Source organism: Macrobrachium nipponense, chromosome 19 (assembly GCF_015104395.2).
Source record: "Macrobrachium nipponense isolate FS-2020 chromosome 19, ASM1510439v2, whole genome shotgun sequence".
Lineage (NCBI taxonomy): Eukaryota > Metazoa > Arthropoda > Malacostraca > Decapoda > Palaemonidae > Macrobrachium > Macrobrachium nipponense.
The window spans coordinates 86,427,302-86,448,334 of NC_061088.1; the positions used below are offsets into that span (position 1 = coordinate 86,427,302).

Sequence of the window (21,033 nt, forward strand, 5' to 3'; positions counted from 1 at the left end):
GCGAATTTTCCCCAACACCTACGGATTCCTTCTTTAGCTTTGACAATACTTTTCTTTTTATTATTATGTATAGCAAATATTATTAATATTATTTCACCAACAGAGAAAACAGTTTTACTCCTAATATAGTATCTGTTTTATAAAACCACCATTATGAATTTGGGCTGCAAGTAGTCGTGCGATATATGTGAATTCTCCGAGGCAAGAAATATAAATTAATATTCTTCACTTCTAAAATCGATATTCAGCCACACAGCAAAATCTCAACTTCCAGTTCAAAACGCACACTACACACGCCTACTTTCCTACATTCATCCCAATGAAGAGAGAGAGCGTAACGACCATTTTTCCATTTCCAGGTCACCTTCTGTATACGCAAGACCAACGGTTATATTTAAAAAATACGCGTTCATGAATTTATTTGCATGACGATTGTCGACTAGAGTTTATTTCCCTTCCGCGGAAGACTCCAGCGACGAGAGACATCGGTTCTCTTAACACAATAAAGGGCGCAACGAGTGTCGGAATATTGCAGGAGGGCTAATCGAATCCTGGGGCTGAATAATTTCAACTCTGGATTAAAAGAACTTCTGCTTTGATGAGGCTCCGCAACGCCATTTGGCAGGGCGTCTCTATAGGGGAGGTTTGCGGAGACGAAATGATTACATTTCCGGATTTTTTTTAATCCGGGGTGGAGGGGTAGTGGGAGGGGGTGAGGGGGGTATTGAGGGTATCCATCTAATTCCCCCCCCCCCCCCCCCCTTCCAGCTAATTCCTTGCTACAGAAATCGGGAATGAAAGTCAGAAGCTCCACCTGTAGATATGGCAGCACGGCTATCTGCAAGGGTATGCAAGCTGGTTCTAGCAGTTATAAATATACGTATATATGTATATATATATATATATATATATATATATATATATATATATATATATATATATATATATATATATATATAGTATATATATATATCTATATATGTATATACCGTAATTCATATACATGCATTGTAATTTCAAAATGTCCTTTAATATCCAATTCCGCTCTTACCTCGGGACTACATATTTTCAATGTGTTAACCGAAGGGGAATTTTTTAATCGATAGTAATTTCGTCTTCTCGTGGATTCGAACCAGCGGACAGAGGAGGAGAAATCAGAACTTCAGTGATGTTACCGACTCACTCATTGGCCGAGTCGGTAACTTCACTGAAGTCCTGATTTCTCTTCTGTGCACTGGTTCGAATCCACGAGAGGACGAAATTTTTATTGACTGAAAAATCCCCTTGGGTTAACATATTTGAAAATATATTGATTATAAGAGGTAGAGCGAATTGAATATTAAAGGATATTTGTAGCTTAATGCTTATATAATATGTATATATATATATATATATATATATATATATATATATATATATATATATATATATATATATTATATATATATATATATATATATAATGACAACCTATCGCTTCAAGGGACGAAGATAATACGCAGGAACAAGATATGATCGAGTAACGAAAAATATAAGTCCCCCGCAAGAAATAAAGATTGAAGTAATGCAAGAGGAAGATGAAATATGCAAGACAGAAAAAGAAGAAGAAAAAAGATGGTTCGTGAAACAAGAACAAGAAAAATTGCTTATCGTTCTATCGAGTAAGTCAAGCAGAGAGAGAGAGAGAGAGAGAGAGAGAAGAGAAGAGAGAGAGAGAGAGACTCCTCTCCCATATTTAATCTTTTGCAGGACCATTTCCAATTCGTCCTTTTCAGTAAACCAAGAGAGAGGGAGAGAGAGAGAATTTCTCTCCCTTACTTAATCTTTTGCGAGACCATTTCCAATGCGCCCTCTTGAGTAAATCAAACGAGAGAGAGAGAGAGAGAGAGGAGAGAGAGAGAGAGAGAGAGACTCCTCTCCCATACTTAATCTTTTGTAAGACCATTTCCAATTCGTCCTCTTCAGTAAACCAAGAGAGAGAGAGAGAGAGAGAGAGAATTTCTCTTCCATACTTAATCAATTGCAAGACCATTTCCAATGCGCCCTCTTGAGTAAATCAAACGAGAGAGAGAGAGAGAGAGGAGAGAGAGAGAGACTCTTCTCCCATATTTAATCTTTTGCATTTCCGCTTCTCCGGTATACATTTTTTTTTTCCTCCTTCGGGCGCGACTTCGTGACGATACCGGGCAGCAAAAGGAGGCAGTTTTCGCTCTTTCATAAATTCGACTCAGAGGACCCAAAATGTAAGGACGGGAAAAGGAGAGGAGAATACTGAGTGAATGGATGGGCAAAGTCGAAACGCGATGATGAGGGTAAGCAATGGAATGAGAGAGAGAGAGAGAGAGAGAGAGAGAGAGAGATGGGGGAAAAGATAGGAGGGAGGAGGAGGAGGTAACATAAAGTGGGTGAAAGAGAAGCTTCTATCTGAGGGGGAATCTTTTCTTCCAATCATTTCTTTCCATCCACAGCTCGAGCTGGGGCACTGAGAAACGAAGAAGAAGAAGAAGAAGAAGAAGAAGAAGAAGAAGAAGAAGAAGAGACTGCAGGGTGGAAGCAGATCTGGTGGGTAAGAAACTGCGAAAAGATAAAAAGAGGATGGAGAGGGAAATAAATGAGAAACCCCCAAAAACAGCGGCCTCCGTTGACGACAATCTCGGGAAGAGGTAAAAGTAAATTCGGTTCAGTAAAATACGACTAATAAAGAAACCGAACTGAAGATGATCAACGTGAGAAACAAATGAAAATTGAAAAGCGTAACCTCGCGCGCTTTTCAAACGAGAACGAAATAACACTTAAAAAGTCGAAAGGAAATCACAGAAAAGATGAAGGGGGAGGGGGGGGGGGGAAGCGAGCGAACTGCATTTGTCATCGCTCTACGGCTCCTAAAAGCAAGGCCCCATCTCTGTCCTATTTCCCATCTGAGTTCTCCGCTTGTCACGGCCTCTACAGAGGTTCTACGAGAGAGAGAGAGAGAGAGAGAGAGAGAGAGAGAGAGAGAGAGAGAGAAACTCCAAAATGCATCACAAAACAAACTGAATAGCATTGAGCTGTAACAAAATAATGATAACAGAGAGAGAGAGAGAGAGAGAGAGACTCCAATGGATCCTTCCTGCCTCGGTTTAAGTATCCTTCGCCTCTCCTGACGGCGCTGAATGCTCGTCGTCGTCTCTCTCTCTCTCTCTCCCTCTCTCAAGGACGTCCCCTTTTGTATTTTTAAATGGCCCTCTTTGTTCGGTTGTTAGAGAGAGTTCTTGCTTCGATGGTTCCCGTCGGAGAGACGTTTCGTCGTCATGAGACTAAAGGCCTGTTTATGACTACTTGAAGTCATTTCTCATTCTTACTCCGCTTCCTCCTGATGCATCGCCGCTCTTTCTTTGCTCTGCCCCGGTTGTCATTTTAGACTCTGCAGCATTCAGCATCCATAACGTGGCGGATTGCTAAAAGGATGATGGTGACGGCGGGAAAGAAAGAAAGCCTGCACCGGAACGACTCAAAATACCCGAAGCCCGGTCCAAATTCGGGACAGACTTACACCGCACCATTGCTCTTCTAACATATCACGATGATGACATCAAGCTCTTTAGAATACCCGACGTAATTGCTGTTGTGAGCGAAAAATAGCGATGCAAAGAGAAACATGAATGGCTGTTCGTTGGTTTTGAGATTAAGTTGGTTTGGCACGGGCACTTCGTGTGCTTGTGTGCGTGTGTGTGCTATAGTAGATTCACATCAAGCGTCCATTTGATATCTAGGCCCATCCTTTACTACACTCCTGATTGGCTGTTAATAAGCCAATCACAGGGCTGGAAACTTTCAGTCTCGAGAGAGAGTTCACATAGGCAGGATGTAGTATGTTCCACCTTTCCTGAGGGATACGCCTTCAAAAGTATCTCAAGAGATATGGAACATACATCCCGCCTGCGTGAACTCCCTCGAGAGACTGGGAGCTTCCAGCCCTGCGATTGGCTTATCAACAGCCAATCAGGAGCGTAGTAAGGGACGGGCCTAGATATCTAATTCACGGTTGATGTGGATCTACTATAGTAATCACCGTCTGAGGGCCTACCACTGTAATTTTCTCTTTGAAGGACTACATTCCTCCTCGGAGGAAGCACATAAATTCATAAACTATATTGGTAGTCATCTCCCTCGGCGTGGGTGTCCATTTAGTGATGTCATTAAGCAGGTTTGCAGTATACCCGTATATTTATGTAAGGGGTTCGTGGTTTGACGTTCATCATAATAATGTTCTTGACCATGTTGCTGCTGTTGTTACATTCGTTGTTAAACTTAGTTTGGTAGCAATATATTTCCTGTTGTCCTATCTTCTGGTCACGTTGGCGTGCGGGGGCGTCTTGCTTGTAGTGTCGGTCAAAACACTTGCGTATTTGATTGTATCACATTATCCTCAAATCCGTTGTTCGTGAGTAGATGATGAATCCTGTCTGTTACCAGGATTGTCGTACATATGAGCGGATTACCGATTCGTTTATAGGCCTCGGGGCATTCACCTCGCGCGTTCAGACAGCGCCCCAATGTTGGTAGCCTTTTTGTATACCTTTGTGTTATATTTGCTGGTTTCTGGTCTAAGCTACGTTCTACGTATGGTTAAGTCTAGTGCGAATGTTTCTGATAAGATGTCTTTTAACATCTCAATATCTTGCCTGCCTGTCGTTTGTTGTCGATGTCTCTTGGACAGATTTCTGGTTTCTCGTGGTTATTAAAAGCAGTGCCCCATTTAATTCGCTATATATGAATTCGCCCTAAGAATGCCCAGGGTGAAGAACACATGGGTACACCATCAATTTGGCGGTTTAATTCTCCTTGGATTTACATATATGTAAATATAATATATAATTATATATATACATATTCACTCATCGCTCTGATTCATCTTTGTGGGAGGCAAAAGGTGCTTCTTTTGTGCATTTTGTGCATGCTTCATGCATGATACTTATGGTGTTCGCTTGGAATTACATATACGTATGTAAATAGGCACACAAATATAGTCCTTGACTTTAAACCAGTGTTCCAATGGGCCTTTTATACTTGGAGACATAGACCTGTTTTAACAGAAGAATTTATTTACGTATTATATATATATATATATATATATATAATATATATATATATATATATATATAGAAAAATAAATATAGTGTGAATTATATCCTACGACACGTCCACAAAAAAAATTCTCTATCACCGGCTCTCTTTTCGAAACATTACTCGAACCGACTTCTATATATCGTTTCTATATCTGCCGACGTTAACGCACGATAGCATTCCATATTTCATGGGGGGGGGGGGGGGGGGGGGGTGGGGGGGGGGTGGGGGGATGAGGGGGCTTGGCCGACGCAAAAAAGATATCGCTCACAGCAACTACACGAGAGGAGATTCCGAGCGCTTTTCGCTTCATCACTTACCCATTTATTTCTCTCTTTTGGCTTTGACGATGGCAGTCTGTCTGTCTGTCTGTCTGGCTGTCTATATCGTTGGGTTAGTGAACTTCGCTGTTGTTGTTGCTGGAAGTGTGTGTACGTGTGTGTGTGTGTGTGTGTTTTGATTTATTTGCATAGCTCAAGAAGAGGTCGATGAACGTGAGATTGGAGGCATAAGAGAGTATAGCTTAAAGCTGGATATATGTAAAATAAATAAAAAAAAAAATAATTGAAAAAGTAAATAAATGAAATAAATAGATAACAAATAAAAAAATAAATAAATAAAATAGAAATATAAATAAATAATAAAATAAAATAAATAAATAAACTAAAAAAAATAAATACTAAATAAAAATAACTAAAAAATAAATACAATAAAAAAAATAAATTCAATTAAACATCAAAAATCCAAAATTGAATAAAAATGGGGGAATAAAATAAAAAAAAAAGTAAAATGAAAAAATAAAAATTAAAAACAAAATAAAATAAAAAATAAAAAAATAGATAAATAATTAAAAATAAAAATTAAAAAAAAAATATATTATTATATATACATAAACAAAACCCAAAAGCGAAGTTTCCGTGCTATCACTGAATACTATAATTGGAAAATGTGTACTACTCGGAAGGACATCCAAACTACAGCCACTGAGGTGGTACGTCGTTTGGCAGAGGTGATACATTCACTGACGCCTGTTGGTTTTTCAAAAAGGATCATTCAAAAAGTCCTGGCTAGATTTTGCAGGAGTTAGGAGGAGAGAAGTGGGCCATACAGACCTTACAGTTCGTTCGGGTTGCTCCAGGTCTCTCAGTGGAGAAACCTCTAATGTCTACCAGAGAATTGCTAATGCATCTTCCGGTATATTTTGCATCTTCCAATCTTGGATGGTCTGGGATGCAGCTTAGATATTTGTCGAGCTTATTCTTAAACACATCTACGCTCGCTCCTGATATATTCCTCAGATGAGCTGGCAACGCATTGAATAGACGCTGCACTGTCGATGCTGGTGCGTGGTGGATTAATGTCCTGTGTGCTTTCCTTGGTTTCCGAGGAGTAGTTGATCAAAATTTACTATGAATCAGGATTCAGAGGTAGAGCTCTCTTTTTTTATTATTATTTATATCTAATTCTGAGGTGGTATGTGCTCACTACAGCAGGTAAAGGCCATCTTTAGGCCAAAGCCAAGCGCTGGAACCTACGAGGTCATTCAGCGCTCAAAGGGAAACTGTCAGCGAGAAAGGTCTGAAAGGTGTGTCAGAAGGAAAACCTCAAAGCAGTTGCACTATGAAACAATCGTTAGAGAGGGTGGAAAGTCAGCTGAAAGAGAATATGAAGGGAGTACAGTAAAAGGAATGAGGGACGTCGCAGCTAAGGGCCGAACGGACGCTAGGAAGACATCATAAGTAATGCCTACAGCGCACCATGTGAGGTGCACTGATGGCACTACCCGGCCACGGGGGAGGAAGGGAAGGGCAGTTCAACAACTGGAATATGAAAATTAAAAAAAATGAAAAGCCTTTATGAACACAGGAAAGCAATGCGTACCTAAGAGAAGTCCCAAATAATATTAACGGATATTCTGAAGAAATACTAACCCTGGGTTATATTTTAACCACTGATTTTGTTAACTTGCCTTAACAGACACGGCCAACTAGGCAATCTCGACCAATTGGGCTCATCAAAGCATACAGTGAGATTTTCTATACCCCACAAGTGAATATTTCTTCAGGTTCTTAATGTATCACTCTTTCTACGTAACACACACACACACACACACACAAACCTTTCTATACTATAATGGGTGTTATGTCTCACCGTCCGTCTGTCATTTAATCACGGCCAAACGGCTGGTCCGAAGGGCATGAAACTTGGCACGGTTATAGTGGAGACCCCTAAGATGGTTTATAATGGGGTTTTATCCTACCTCCCCCACCACCACCCCTCCGAAGGGGGTGGGGGTGAGAAGGATTCCCGGGTTCTACCCGTGAAACGGGGCTGATTATGCCCGTAGACTTAGTTACTTTATGAATTTATCATACATAATTGTTAAAAAAAAAAAAAACACTAGCGAGTCAATTATATGAAGCAGCAGATGAATATGCTTTTAGTAAGGATTGGTAAATTGCTAGTATATATAATATTACATATCTGGGTTTCAAAATTAGCACAACTTCCCACGTGAACCCGAATAAGAAAAAACAACATGAAATAGAGATCACCAACAAGGAACGTGTCCCCTACACACCTACTCGTAAAAAAATAAAAGTTTTCCGTAATCTGGATTCATCTCGAAGTCTATATAATCAACTTTGCCACCGATAACTTCTCGACATAACTTGTGAATAAGCAAAGAAACAAAGACACGGGTAAAAATATCATTTCTCTTGGAGGTGAGGGAAGTATAAGAATCGTTCAGTGGGAAAGAAATATTTAATGTATTTTTATTGCACTGTAGCAGAGAGAGAGAGAGAGAGAGAGAGAGAGAGAGTCCGAAATCCATCACGAAACAAAGCTGAATAGCATTGTGCCGTAGCATAACAATGATAACAGAGAGAGAGAGAGAGAGAGAGAGAGAGAGAGAGAGAGAGAGAGATCCTAAAATACATCACGAAACAATAGCATTGTGCTGTACCAAAATAGTGATAAGAGAGAGAGAGAGAGAGAGAGAGAGAGAGAGAGAGAGAGAGAGAGAGAGAGAGAGGACTCAGAATCGGGCATCACGAAACAAATTGAATAGTAAAAGCACAATATCGCATCGTCCTTTCGGCATTCTTCCGAGAGAGAAAAGGAGAGAGAGAGAGGAAGCATCCCTGTCAGCACAGGGCTACATATATTAGCGGAATGTCACTCGACAGTTATATACGGCCCGGAGAATGTATCAGCAGCGTTATTAGATATACTGCGATAGCGACACCATCTCTTTCCGTTTCTCGGGGGAGGAGGGGGATGGAGGGGGAGGGGGAGGGGGGGAGGGGGAGGAGGGGGGGGGGGGGGGGGGGGCGTGGGAGACTAGCAAAACAATCTGCCAGTTTTGCAGTCTTAGCGGTTACTTTCATTCGTAATACTAATTCCTCTATTTTGTTTTTTAAAAGTTTTGTGAGAAACATTGCTAATCTCCAATTCAGCCAGTAAGAATTCACTGCCATGAACAGAACCTCTTCGACAAAGTATTGCATTCATTGTATTTCAATCATTCATACCATACCAATGTCACAATGGAAGAGAGCCAGTATTCCGGTACCGTCAACAGATGGAAAAAAAAAAAACCCTTCCGAGATGGTCTGTTAGCAATGCACTAGCCCAGGTTTTGTTTGCAATGCCCCTAGGTTAGGTTAGGTTAGGTTAGGTTAGTGGGTTTATGTTAGATTAGATTGTAAGGATTTTAAGGTTGAGTTATGTTAGATTAGGTTAGGTTAGGTTAGGTTGGGTTGGGGTTAGGTAAGGTAAGGTTGGGTTACGTTAGGTTAGGATGAGTTGGGTTAGGTTAGGTCAGGTTGGGTTGGGTTGGGGTTAGGTTAGGTTAGGTTAGGTTAGGTTATGTTAGGATATGTTAGGTTAGGTTAGGTTGAGTTGGGGTTAGGTAAGGTTGGGTTATGTTAGGTAGGGTTACATTCGGTTACGTTCGATTGGGGTTAGGTTAGGCTGAGTTGGGGTTAGGTAAGGTTGGGTTATGTTAGGTTAGGTTGGGTTAGGTAAGGATGGGTTATGTTAGGTTAGGTTGGGTTAGGTGAGGATGGGTTATGTTAGGTTAGATTGGATTAGGTAAGGATGGGTTATGTTAGGTTAGGTTAGGTTGGGTTGGGGTTAGGTTAGGTTAGGTTAAGATGGGTTAGGTTAGGTTAGTTTAAGATGGGTTAGGTTAGGTTAGGTTAGATCAGGTTATGTTAGATTAGAACCCCTACGGTAACTTGGGTGTTGGAAACACAATGAGATGACCTTCAAGAAAATTTTCTGGTTAATTTTTAAGATATGGCGTCCATTTTTTTTTTTTCTCGGATAGGTCTCGGTACCCGGTTATTACATCTCGGGGAAAACGCAACCCGAGGGAGATCTATGATAACCATACAGCAACGATATATATGACTCTCCATCATGACCACTGCCCGAGAGCCTACCGCGGCGCCTGCTTCCAAAACCGTCAAGAGAGATTTGACGCCCATTTCCGTATGTAGCTTCATCTAAGATTTCATATGTAATAAGCATTCGTTGCTAAACACAAATCGCAAAGGGATATAGCCCTAGACTGCTTATGTTGCAACACCCTGCCGTGAGTAGCCTGTATTTCATGTTGACTTTCGGTTATTGTGGAAAGAGAATAAGCCTGGTTGGGTAAGATGTGAGTTCCGGTTGAGCGATGAGGGTAAACCACCCTAAAATGACAGAGAGAGAGAGAGAGAGAGAGAGAGAGAGAGAGAGAGAGAGAGAGAGAGAGAGAGAGACGAATAAGCCAGAAAGTGTGAAATAAACATCATGAAAATTTACACATAAACAAACATACCTAATTAAAATTGTAGAGGACATGATATAAATCACGTAAGATGATAACACACTCACATACATACACACATAATTTTGGTTTTTTTTAAATAAGACAGAAATGGCACGATACTGAGATCGTGCAAAATAACATCAGAGAGAGAGAGAGAACGAGGATAGAGAGATGGGAGAGAGAGAGAGAGAGAGAGAGAGAGAGAATCCGTGACCAGAAATAAAAAAGGGTACATCCGCAAAACAAGCACTAATTTCCAATAGAATCTTTTCCAGTAGCACCAGAGATGCCATCCACAGAAAGTACAATCAAAATAACCGGGCCACGAATTGGGAGAGGGAGAATCTGTCGGCCATTGTGGAGGCGAGAGAGAGAGAGAGAGAGAGAGAGAGAGAGAGAGAGAGAGAGAGAGAGAGAGAGAGAGAGAGAATTCGGGGATTTTCGGCCACAATTGCCAATGTCTCCGGCGACGCCCAACCATTGCCCGGAGGGCGACGTGGGTGGAAAGTGAGATAACTGTTTTTCGGGTGTGTGTGTGGGGAGGGGATGGGGGTGGGGGGGGGGGGGGGGTGGGGTGGGGGGGGGGGGGGGGGATCGCTCCAAATGTAAAATTTTCGCTACCTTGCTCCGTCCAGGTTTTTTTTTTTGTTTTTTTTCTTTTTTTTTCAGTCTCAGATTTTTTTTCGCCCCAGATTTCCTTTTTTTTTTTTTTTTCTTTTTTTTTTTTTTTTCTTTTTTTTTATTGGTTCCGTCCCATTATTTTCCAACACAGATTTTTTTTATTGTTCCGTCCCAGATTTTTTTTCTTCCAGATTTTTTTTTTGTTCCGTCCAGATTTTTTTTTCCGTTCCGTTTTTATTTTGTTCAGTTTTTTATTTTATTTTGTTCCGTTCCAGATTTTATTTTGTTCCGTCCCAGATTTTATTTTGATCCGTCCCAGATTTTTTATCCCTTCCAGATTTTTTTTCTCTCCAAATTGCGTACATTGTAGGTGTTCACTGGAAAAAATAATAATAAAACGGACGATTGCGTGTCCTCGGGTGTTCTTGAGGCTGGAAGGGGTTTCGTTTTGCAGAACTGGTCAATGTACTATATACTCCATTGCGTAAATGTGACTGTGGTGGGTCTAGCTCTGCACAGTTGCCAACACAATTTGTCTGATCTTAGGAAGAAGTGAGTAAAGAACCCAAAAAAAAAAAAAAAAAAGAGTTTGTATTAGCAGAGACCCATCTTGCAATGAAATGAGTGTTCATTCTAATTAATATTATCATTATTCAGAAGATGAACCTTATTCGTATGGAAGAAGCCCACCAAATGGCCACCCTGACAAAACAACAGTAATGTATCATACGGTTGAATCTTATATTCATATAAAGGACTAGAAGTCCCTAGGGAAATTGTTATGCAATAGAACACTGAGAAACACTACTAAAAATGGGAGGGAGTAATGAAACAGATGTTCCACTATCAACTGAGACAGATCTCAAATTGGGAAGATGGAAATCTTGGATTACGCTTTCTATTTTGAGACGAGTCAGACTTTACCGAGATTCTCCCAGGCCAGGAGCACAACGGAACGTTTCTCAGGAGTCCTGTATAGAGACGATGATGATCTCAGGAGTCCTACAAATGATGATACCCACAAAGGACACTACTAAGTAAACTTGTGGAAGCCACGCATTTTAATGCCTTTTTTATCAATGTATTAGTTTATTACTTTCACTTTTTTTGATAAGTGGGATCACTTCTTTCTGTATTTCCCTTTACTTCCTCTAAATTCTTCCTAACAAACGCCATAATATTCTTTGGATGCTTGAATTTGAAGTCAGTGGCCCCTTTGGTGGGCTTGTTCCACATGAATAGGTTTATCCTCTGAATAATAATAATAATAATATAATAATAATAATAATAATAATAATAATATAATATATAATAATAATAATAATAATAATAATAATAATAATATAATAATAATAATAATATAACAATAATAATAATAACTCATGCAAAAGAGTGTGCTCCTAGAAACAGCATACACATAGTGAGAGAGGTGATGGACTCCTAATGGAGGCAGGATGCAACCCGGAACTCCCCCACACTATAAATAACACCCAGTCGAATAGGATGACTGTGATTACAATAACAACAACAACAACAACAACAACAACAACAACAACAACAATAATAATAATAATAATAATAATAATGATAATATAATAATAATAATAATAATATAATAACTAATAATAATAAATAATAATACTGCTTAAAATTATTCGAGAAAATGTGAGTTTGGTCATTTAGCTGCCTAAATTTATTTAAGAGGTCATTCGATACGTATATATATGGCCATTAACATACGCGCATTACCATCCAGATCGTATACAAATACTAAAAGAAAAAAAAAATTCAATCTAACTTGTGGTATTTGCTCACGAAGTTCCGCCAGCTTCCTTTATAAAGAGTGCCAGGAGAATACCAAAGAGAGAGAGAGAGAGAGAGAGAGAGAGAGAGAGAGAGAGAGAGAGAGAGAGAGAGAGAGAGAGAGAGAGTCTTATTTCTAGAGTGATAAACGAGACAGACAACTCCTAACGAATTGTATTCCAGTACGAACTGACTGGCTGACTGACTAACTTCTCTCTCTCTCTCTCTCTCTCTCTCTCTCTCTCTCTCTCTCTCTCTCTCTCTCGCAGATACTATGTATCATAGTCAATGTCCTTCCTGCTGCCCTTTCCAACGATGCATATATATATATAGCGGGGCAGCGCACAAGAAAGAAATCCAATAATATTGCTAAAGACAAAAACTTTCTCTTCTGCAAAAGTTGAGTTTAACTTGGGTATCTTGCCTAACTTGGGCCATTCTTACTGAATGAATGAATATATATATTATATTATATATATATATATATATATATATATATATATATATATATATATATATGTATTGTATGTATAAAGGTTTTTGCCACGGAGAAAAAAAGAAAAAAATGAAAGGCTCTCTCGCCTTTCATTTTTTCCTCCGTGGCAAAAACCTTTATTTATACATAGCATCAAGTTTTATATAATTCGTGATCAAGTTATTCATATATCTATATATATAATATATATATATATATATATATATATATATATATATATATGATATATGATATTATATATATATATCTATATATATACTATATATACGTATATTTATAATATATATGGTATATATATATTTATATATATGTATATGTACTATATATATATATATATCTATATATACTATATATATATATCTATATATATATATATATATGTAAGGTTTTAAGAACCTTAAGAATTGCCTTACGATGCAGTAACAGTACTAACCCCCTACGGTGGTATTTTTAGTTAGTGCCGTATAATAACGATAAGAATTATAACTATAATCTCGTGACAGTATACCTGGAGCTCAAGTCGATGGGCACTGGCTTTGTGGATTAAACCGCGAAGTAAACAGGTATTAGGTCTGAGTGTCTAAGGATAAAGTGTCGAATGGACAAAGTGTCGAACGGACAATGTGTCGAACAGACAATGTGTCGAACTGACAATGTGTCGAGCAGACAATGACAAAGTCGAAGATAGAGAGTGAGAGAATAAAGTACCAAATTGTCTAACGACTGAAATTACTTGTTATCAACCTTTAGCCATATAACATTGTTTACACTGATATATCCTTTACATATATACGGTATGCACTCTGTTAGAGCTTCACTCACCAGTTAACTTCCTTCTAGATTCAAACGTTTCAATTCAAATTTCCATTCTACCAAACCTTTCCATAATGGAAATAATCAAAAGTCAAATGGGTGGAAAGAAACTGCTACACGAAGGCTATGCATACGTGATCGATAAAGTGATTAATGAACGAATTTATTGGAAATGGGAAAAAAAGACGTTATTGTAACGGCAGAGCAATAACGCACGGTGAAACAATTTGCAAAGCTACAGAGCATTCACATCAGTGCGCATATTGATGCTATAAAAGTTATAGATAAAATTAAAATTAATGCTCAACATTCTGAAGAAATTCCATCGTCTATAATAAATCAGTGCACAAACGATGTTCAAGTTTCTATAGTTGGAAATCTTCCAAGAAAGAAATCTCTAGCTCGAACAATAAGGAGAGTTCGCAATTCAACTTTTAGCGGTGAAAACTTGACTGTAATAACGAGGGGGAGCCATTCTTATTATTAGATGAAAATGGTGTAAAAATATATTCAACAACCCAGAATGTCAACACTTTGAGGTCCAATAGAAGATGGTTCTGTGTTGGAACCTAATGGAAAATAACTATATACCATTCATGGTCTTATTGATCAAAATATGACTTTACCATTAGTGTACTGCATTACCAATAACAAAGATGAGACTACTTATTCCATTATTTTTGAGTTTTTGCGTGAAAAGCAATTAAATCCTGCTTCCATTACTGCTGATTTTGAATGCTCGGCCATCAACCAAATGAGGATGATTTTCCCGAAAGCTACAATTTATGGAAGCTTTTTTCACTTCGGGCCGTGTCTGTGGAGGAAAATCCAAGCCCTTGGGTTGCAGGCATGGTATAACGAGCGCAATAATGCTTTTATTATACAAGAGCAAATACAGGCCCTCGCATTTTGTTCCTCCTGTGATGTTGTGCTCTGTTCAATAAGTTAATGGAGACTTTTGATGAGAAGAAACCCGATGAAATATAGGAGAATTTTTTACAATATTTTGAAGCTACATGGCTAGGAATCGTTCAGAGGGGAAGGAGAAAGAAAAGCCATTGTATGAAATTGACTTATGGTAGTTCACGACGAAGAGTGGCAAACGATTTGCTAGGACCAATAACTCAGGTTGAAGGTTGGCATAATGCATTTCATAGAAGAGTGAAGATTTGCCACCCTACAGAGGACAACCTTTTACGAAAACTACGTATGGAGCAGGCCAGTACTATAATGATTCTAGAGCGAATTCGACAAGGCAGAGATGTAAGAAAAAAATATAAAAAATATGCTATCCTTAACTTAAGACTAAAAAGTATTTTTTGATACATACGACGTCAATCTTGGATTAGAATATCTCAGAGCCATCGCTCACAATCTTTAAACAAAATATGATATGCAACTTTTTTTTAATACATTAATATATTTGTATTTTCATATTTTATATTTTTTTCATAAATACAATTCTTAATCTATTTAAGCTGATGTTGATGAATAATTGTAATTCTTTACTGATAAGTTTTTTTTAAACATCAATGCATTTGTATTTTCATACTTTTATATTTTCACATAAATAACAACTTTAATGCTTTTAGGCTAATATTGATGAATGATTGTAATTCTTTGATAAAAAAGTTTTTTTTAATAACATCAATACATTTTATTTCATATCTTATATTTCCTTATAAATAAAATTTTGAATACTTTACTTTTGTTTGAATGACATCGAATGTAATTTTGATAACTAATTTGACAATTGGATACTTTATTCTGTCTCTTTCTCTCTAGAATCAATATGTAAAGGATATATCAATGAAAACATTGTTATATAGTTAAAGGTTAATTTGATAACAACTAATTTCAGTCCGTAGTCAATTGGATACTTTTATCTCTCTCTCTCTCTCTCTCTCTCTCTCTCTCTCTCTCTCTCTCTCCTCTCTCGCTTTATCATTTGACACTGGCAGTTCGACACTTTGTCTGTTCGATAGTTTGTCAGTTCGACACTCTGTCCTTCGACACTCTGTCCTTCGACATTCTGTCCTTCGACACTCTGTCCTTCGACACTCTGTCCTTCGACATTCTGTCCGCACACGAAGTAAACGACTCCCATAGCAATTTAAAATTTGTGGGTATGTTGGTTCTAATTCTCTAAAACTAGCTACCGGAAGCGATCATGCCCACAGTTGGGCATCGAAAAAATGGGTCATCAACTTCATTGGTACAACAATACTCAAGTATTAAGCGTTTGTATGTATCATACATGTGGTGTTTTTACGTTGCAAGGAACCAGTGGTTATTCAGCAACGGGACCAACGGCTTGACGTGACTTCCGAACCACGTCGAGAGTGAACTTCTATCCCCAGAAATACACATCTCTCACCCCTCAATGAAATGCCCGAGAATCGGACTCGTAACCACCGAGTGGCAGGCCAAGACCAAACCGACCACACCACTGAGGCGCTGTTGGTATGTGTCATACATATGCTCCTCCAAAAACTTTATTCATCGTTTCAATGTTTGACTGCTATCTATTTTCATTCTTCAAAATTTTAAGTGTCTTGTGCATAGCACATAACCCCACTACAAGGAGACGATTCAGATTCCACGGTAATCAATATTCCTCCCGGGTGAACGACACACTGGTTCCAGCCTTGATCCTTCAGAAGTTCTCGGTCAACGGAACAATACTCACTGCAGGGCAGAGGATGGTAAAAAATACTACTAATTTGATTTAATTATCTCGACGAAGCCTTAACACGACGCAGTCTGGCAGACAGTTTAATCTAGGAGGAAAAATCAATACCTCTGGCCACTTGTGAGTCGTTCATTTTTTCTGGGTTTTGGCACAGGAAGAGAGGCTTTCGATTTCTGTATTCAAAAGGATGTAATGTTGTTAAAAACATAGCATATCAAACTAAGAAATCAAAAACAGTTACTGTCAATTTGACCGAGCCAATCGTAACTAGCTCACATTTTTAACTACTGTCAATTTGACAGAGCCAATCGTAAATAGCTCACTTTCTTAACTACTGTCAATTGGACAGAGCCAATCGTAAATAGCTCACTTTCTTAACTACTGTCAATTGGACACTCACTTTTTTAACTACTGTCTTGACAGAGCCAATTGTAAATAGCTCACTTTTTTAAGTACTGTCAATTTGAGAGCCAATCGTAAATAACTCACTTTTTTAACTACTGTCAATTTGAGAGCCAATCGTAAATAACTCACTTTTTTAACTACGGTCAATTTGACCGAGCCAATCGTAAATAGCTCACTTTTTTTAACTACTGTCAATTTGACCGAGCCAATCGCAAATAGCTCACTTTTTTTAACTACGGTCAATTTGACCGAGCCAATCGTAAATAGCTCACTTTTTTTAACTACTGTCAATTTGACAGAGCCAATCGTAAATAACTCACTTTTTTAACTACTGTCAATTTGACCGAGCAAATCGTAAATAGCTCACTTTTTTTAACTACGGTCAATTTGACCGAGCCAATCGTAAATAGCTCACTTTTTTTAACTACCGTCAATTTGACCGAGCCAATCGCAAATAGCTCACTTTTTTTTTAACTACGGTCAATTTGACCGAGCTTATCGTAAATAGCTCACTTTTTTCAACTACGGTCAATTTGACAGAGCCAATCGTAAATAGCTCACGTTTTTAACTACTGTCAATTTGACAGTCAATTGTAAATGGCTCACGTTTTTAACTATTGTCAATTTGACAGAGCAAATCGATAAATAGCTCACTTTTTTAACTACTGTCAATTTGAGAGCCAATCGTAAATAGCTCGCTTCTTCAGCAAGTTCTGTGAGCAGAAGAGTTCCTCACTGCATTGTGCCCGAAGGGGGTGTAACGCTATTAAGAAAATGCGAGTGAAAATGGAAAACATCGCTAACAATAACGTCATTGTCCAAACTCTTTATAAAGGATAGAAAGACCAAGTTAGCAATACAGCGCAGTTGAATCGCTTTTATGGGCGCACTTATCCAGTTCCTCTTTATTATACCGGCGAGCAACTAGAAGGTTTCGAGGAAGAAAGCTTTCTTGTCACCCCCAACCGCACCCCTTGGGAACCCCCCTTGGAAACTGCCCCCCCACCACCCACCCAGGATCCCCATTACTACACACAGACACCGAGAGAGAAAGAGAGAGAGAGAGAGATTGGAAACCGTCCCCCACTCACCCTGGACACCCATTACTACACACAGACACCGAGAGAGAGAGAGAGAGAGAGAGAGAGAGAGAGAGAGAGAGAGAGAGAGAGGAGAAGGGAAGAGTTAAAAGTGCACCGTTTCAGATTTCGTATTGCTTGGCGCCATTTCTTCTATGCTTTTAGGGGAATTACTCTTCCTCTTTCTTGCGTGTTGTGAAAACACAGATGTGAGGGAACTAAGAGAGAAGACTATTAATAAAACATTCAATATATTTATCACAGCCGAGATCTTCCCTGCTTCGAAAAGTAAATATGACACAACTGCACGTTTTGATGTCCTCACAAAAAATATTATATACCATTTTCATCACCATATCCAATTCTTTCCTCAGGTTACCGCCACACATACAAACATGTATTATAAATGAATATATAAATCCTTTCTTTTTCACTGTGTAACCGTGTTTCGGTACTTAGTCGATTAAATTGCATGTGCATGAGTTCTGTTAAGTCCCCTGACACGTAAAACAAGCAGGGCGGTGGCATTAACACTGTTCTTCAGGGCCGAGTTTAATACCATACTGCATTGGAACCTCAATCTTAAACATTTTATAAAAGCAATACGTAAAATCACTTATCAAAAATAATGAAGATATTATTATTATTATTATTATTATTATTATTATTCATTATTTTATTATTATTATTGTTATATTTTATTATTATTATTTCGGAAAGAGACCCTCTCGTAGACATGTTTTGTTAAAAATGACTGCTGCTTCAGCACTATTAATCTTGTGAGAGTCTTCGAGAAAGCCGTCGTCAGAAAGACAGAGAAGACTCTCTAAAGATTAATAGTGCTGAAGCAGCATTCATTTTTACAAAACATATTATTATTATTATTTATTATTATATTATTATTATTATTATTATTATTATTATTATTATTATTATTATTCAGAAGCTGAAACCTATCCATATGGAACAAGCCCACCAAAGGGGCCACTGACTTGAAATTCAAGCTTCCAAAAGGAATATTATGGTGTTCACTGGGAAGGAGTAAGGTAAGTGAGGTAAGGGGAAATAAGAAAGAATAGATCTCGCTCGTTAAGAAAAAGAAAAAATAAATTATCTAATGAATTAATACATAGATAAAAATGTATTAAAATGTAAGGAAAATAATATTGGGGTCGTAATGCATTGCCTCTGCACTAGAAATTCAAGTGAATGGTCCGTTTTGTGAATAATAATATAATAATAATAATAATAATAATAACTAATAATAATAATAACAATAATAATAATAATAATAATAATAATAATAATAATAATAATAATAATAATAATAATAATAATGAAGTTTGGGAAAAACTCACTATCACGAGAGTATATATATAATGTTCTAAGGGGTCCACAATAATAAAAAAAAAAAAAATTCTAAAAGTTCGTGTATAATTCAAAAACACTTTACATAGCTTTCGATTTTGAACCCTTCCCTAGTTTCATCTTCAGTCCCAAAGAATTAATAAAGAGTGTGACTGCAAAAAAAAAAAAAAAAATTCTAATAGTTCGCGTATTTATTTAAAAACACTACATAGCTTTCGAACCCTTCCCTGGGTTCATCTTCAGTCCAAAAAAATAATAGAAGCGTGTGATCTTCTGCATCAAAATGCGTTAAGGAACGCAAGCAGATCGAATTGGTTCTCCCAGTCCTCTGTCCCCAATTTCCTTAAAGGGAGAGAAAAAAAAAAAAAAAAAAAAAACACCACACACACACACACAAATTCAGACAAAGGCAGTTCGAGCTAAGGGCGAGAATTTCCCAGTCGTCTCAATCCGTCCGTCCGCCGTCGCTTCTTTCACCCCTAATCACTGGAACGAACGGCACCAAATTCAAAGCGTGGGCCAGGCGATTAAAGAACTGCCCAAACTCCTGGGCATCGCAGACGCTAATTGCCTTGTAAAGAGACGATTCGATGTTGTTTGCAGAACCTTGGAAGGGGGGTTAATCGGCAAAGTTTATTCCAACTACCCTGTAGCGAAATAGGACAATGCCAGGAACGATGCGAGCCGTTGTTGCTATCATTCTGCAGTTTTTACTTGCTTTAATCTGTCAGGTTAATAAGTGCCTGGATCGTCCCCGGGAAGAGAATGGTCGGGTTAAAGTTTTGCTGGTGCCTATGTTTTCTGTTTTTCTATTTTATTTATTTATTTATTTATTTTTTTTTTTTGTCAATCCGGTTCATAAACAACTCTCTGTTTTTTGTTTCGTATGTCAACCGGATTCATAAATAACATTTCTTTTTTATTTATTTATTTATCTATTTATTTATTTTTTGTTTCGTATGTCAATAACCTTTTTGTCTCTTTATTTCGTACGTCAATTCAGTTAATGAATAACCTATTCTCTAGAAAAATTTATAGTCCAACAAAGCAGAAACCGTAATTCATTAAGGACAATATAATTCGCACGATACTTTAGCAACAGTTTCAAATAAGGAAGAAAACGCAAAAGGAGAAAGAGGGATCAGTTACTATTAATTGACAATTCTGACTGACTTGATTTTTTAAAGCAATTTGGAGTCACTGACGCCGAAATTGATAACTGATAACTGACATGAAAATTATAATGCGAGATGAAACATATAATGAGATATGAAACATAACTGACATGAAAAATATAACTGACGTGAGACATATAATGCAAGATGAAAGATATATATAATGAGAGATGAAATATAAAATTGACATTAAACATATAACTGACATGAAACATATAATGAGAGATGAAATATATATTTGACATGAAACATATAATGAGAGATGAAACATATAATTGACATTAAACATATAACTGTCATGAAACATATAACTGCCAGAAAACTATTTTCCGAACGAAACCAAAATATGCAGCTAAAAAAATAAATAAAATAAAATAAAATAAAATAAATAAATAAAAAAAACTATCCATGCATCAATATAACGTCCACTTACCGTATCTGGAGTCCGAGAGGAGAAAGCAGCGGTAACCAAAGCATGACGTCTCATCAACCTGAGAGAAAAAGTCCCGAGTCATGTCAAGACGAACAATGATGGAGCCATATCAAGACGAAATATACCTATTCATTCCATCAGAAAGCTGACAATTTCATTGAGAACCATCCATAATATTCTCACAATTTTATTGAAAACCATCCATAACCTTCTCATTG

General features: G+C 37.8%; 1 protein-coding gene across 1 annotated transcript in view; it reads right to left on the reverse strand.

Annotated features, from left to right (window-relative positions):
• LOC135218833 (proteasome activator complex subunit 3-like) overlaps positions 1-21,033 on the reverse strand; it is a 326,765-nt gene that overhangs the window by 267,477 nt on the left and 38,255 nt on the right. Inside the window, exon 2 of the mRNA XM_064255284.1 lies at positions 20,816-20,873. Coding sequence (XP_064111354.1) covers positions 20,816-20,873 — 58 coding nt within the window. The remainder of the gene's footprint in view (positions 1-20,815; positions 20,874-21,033) is intronic.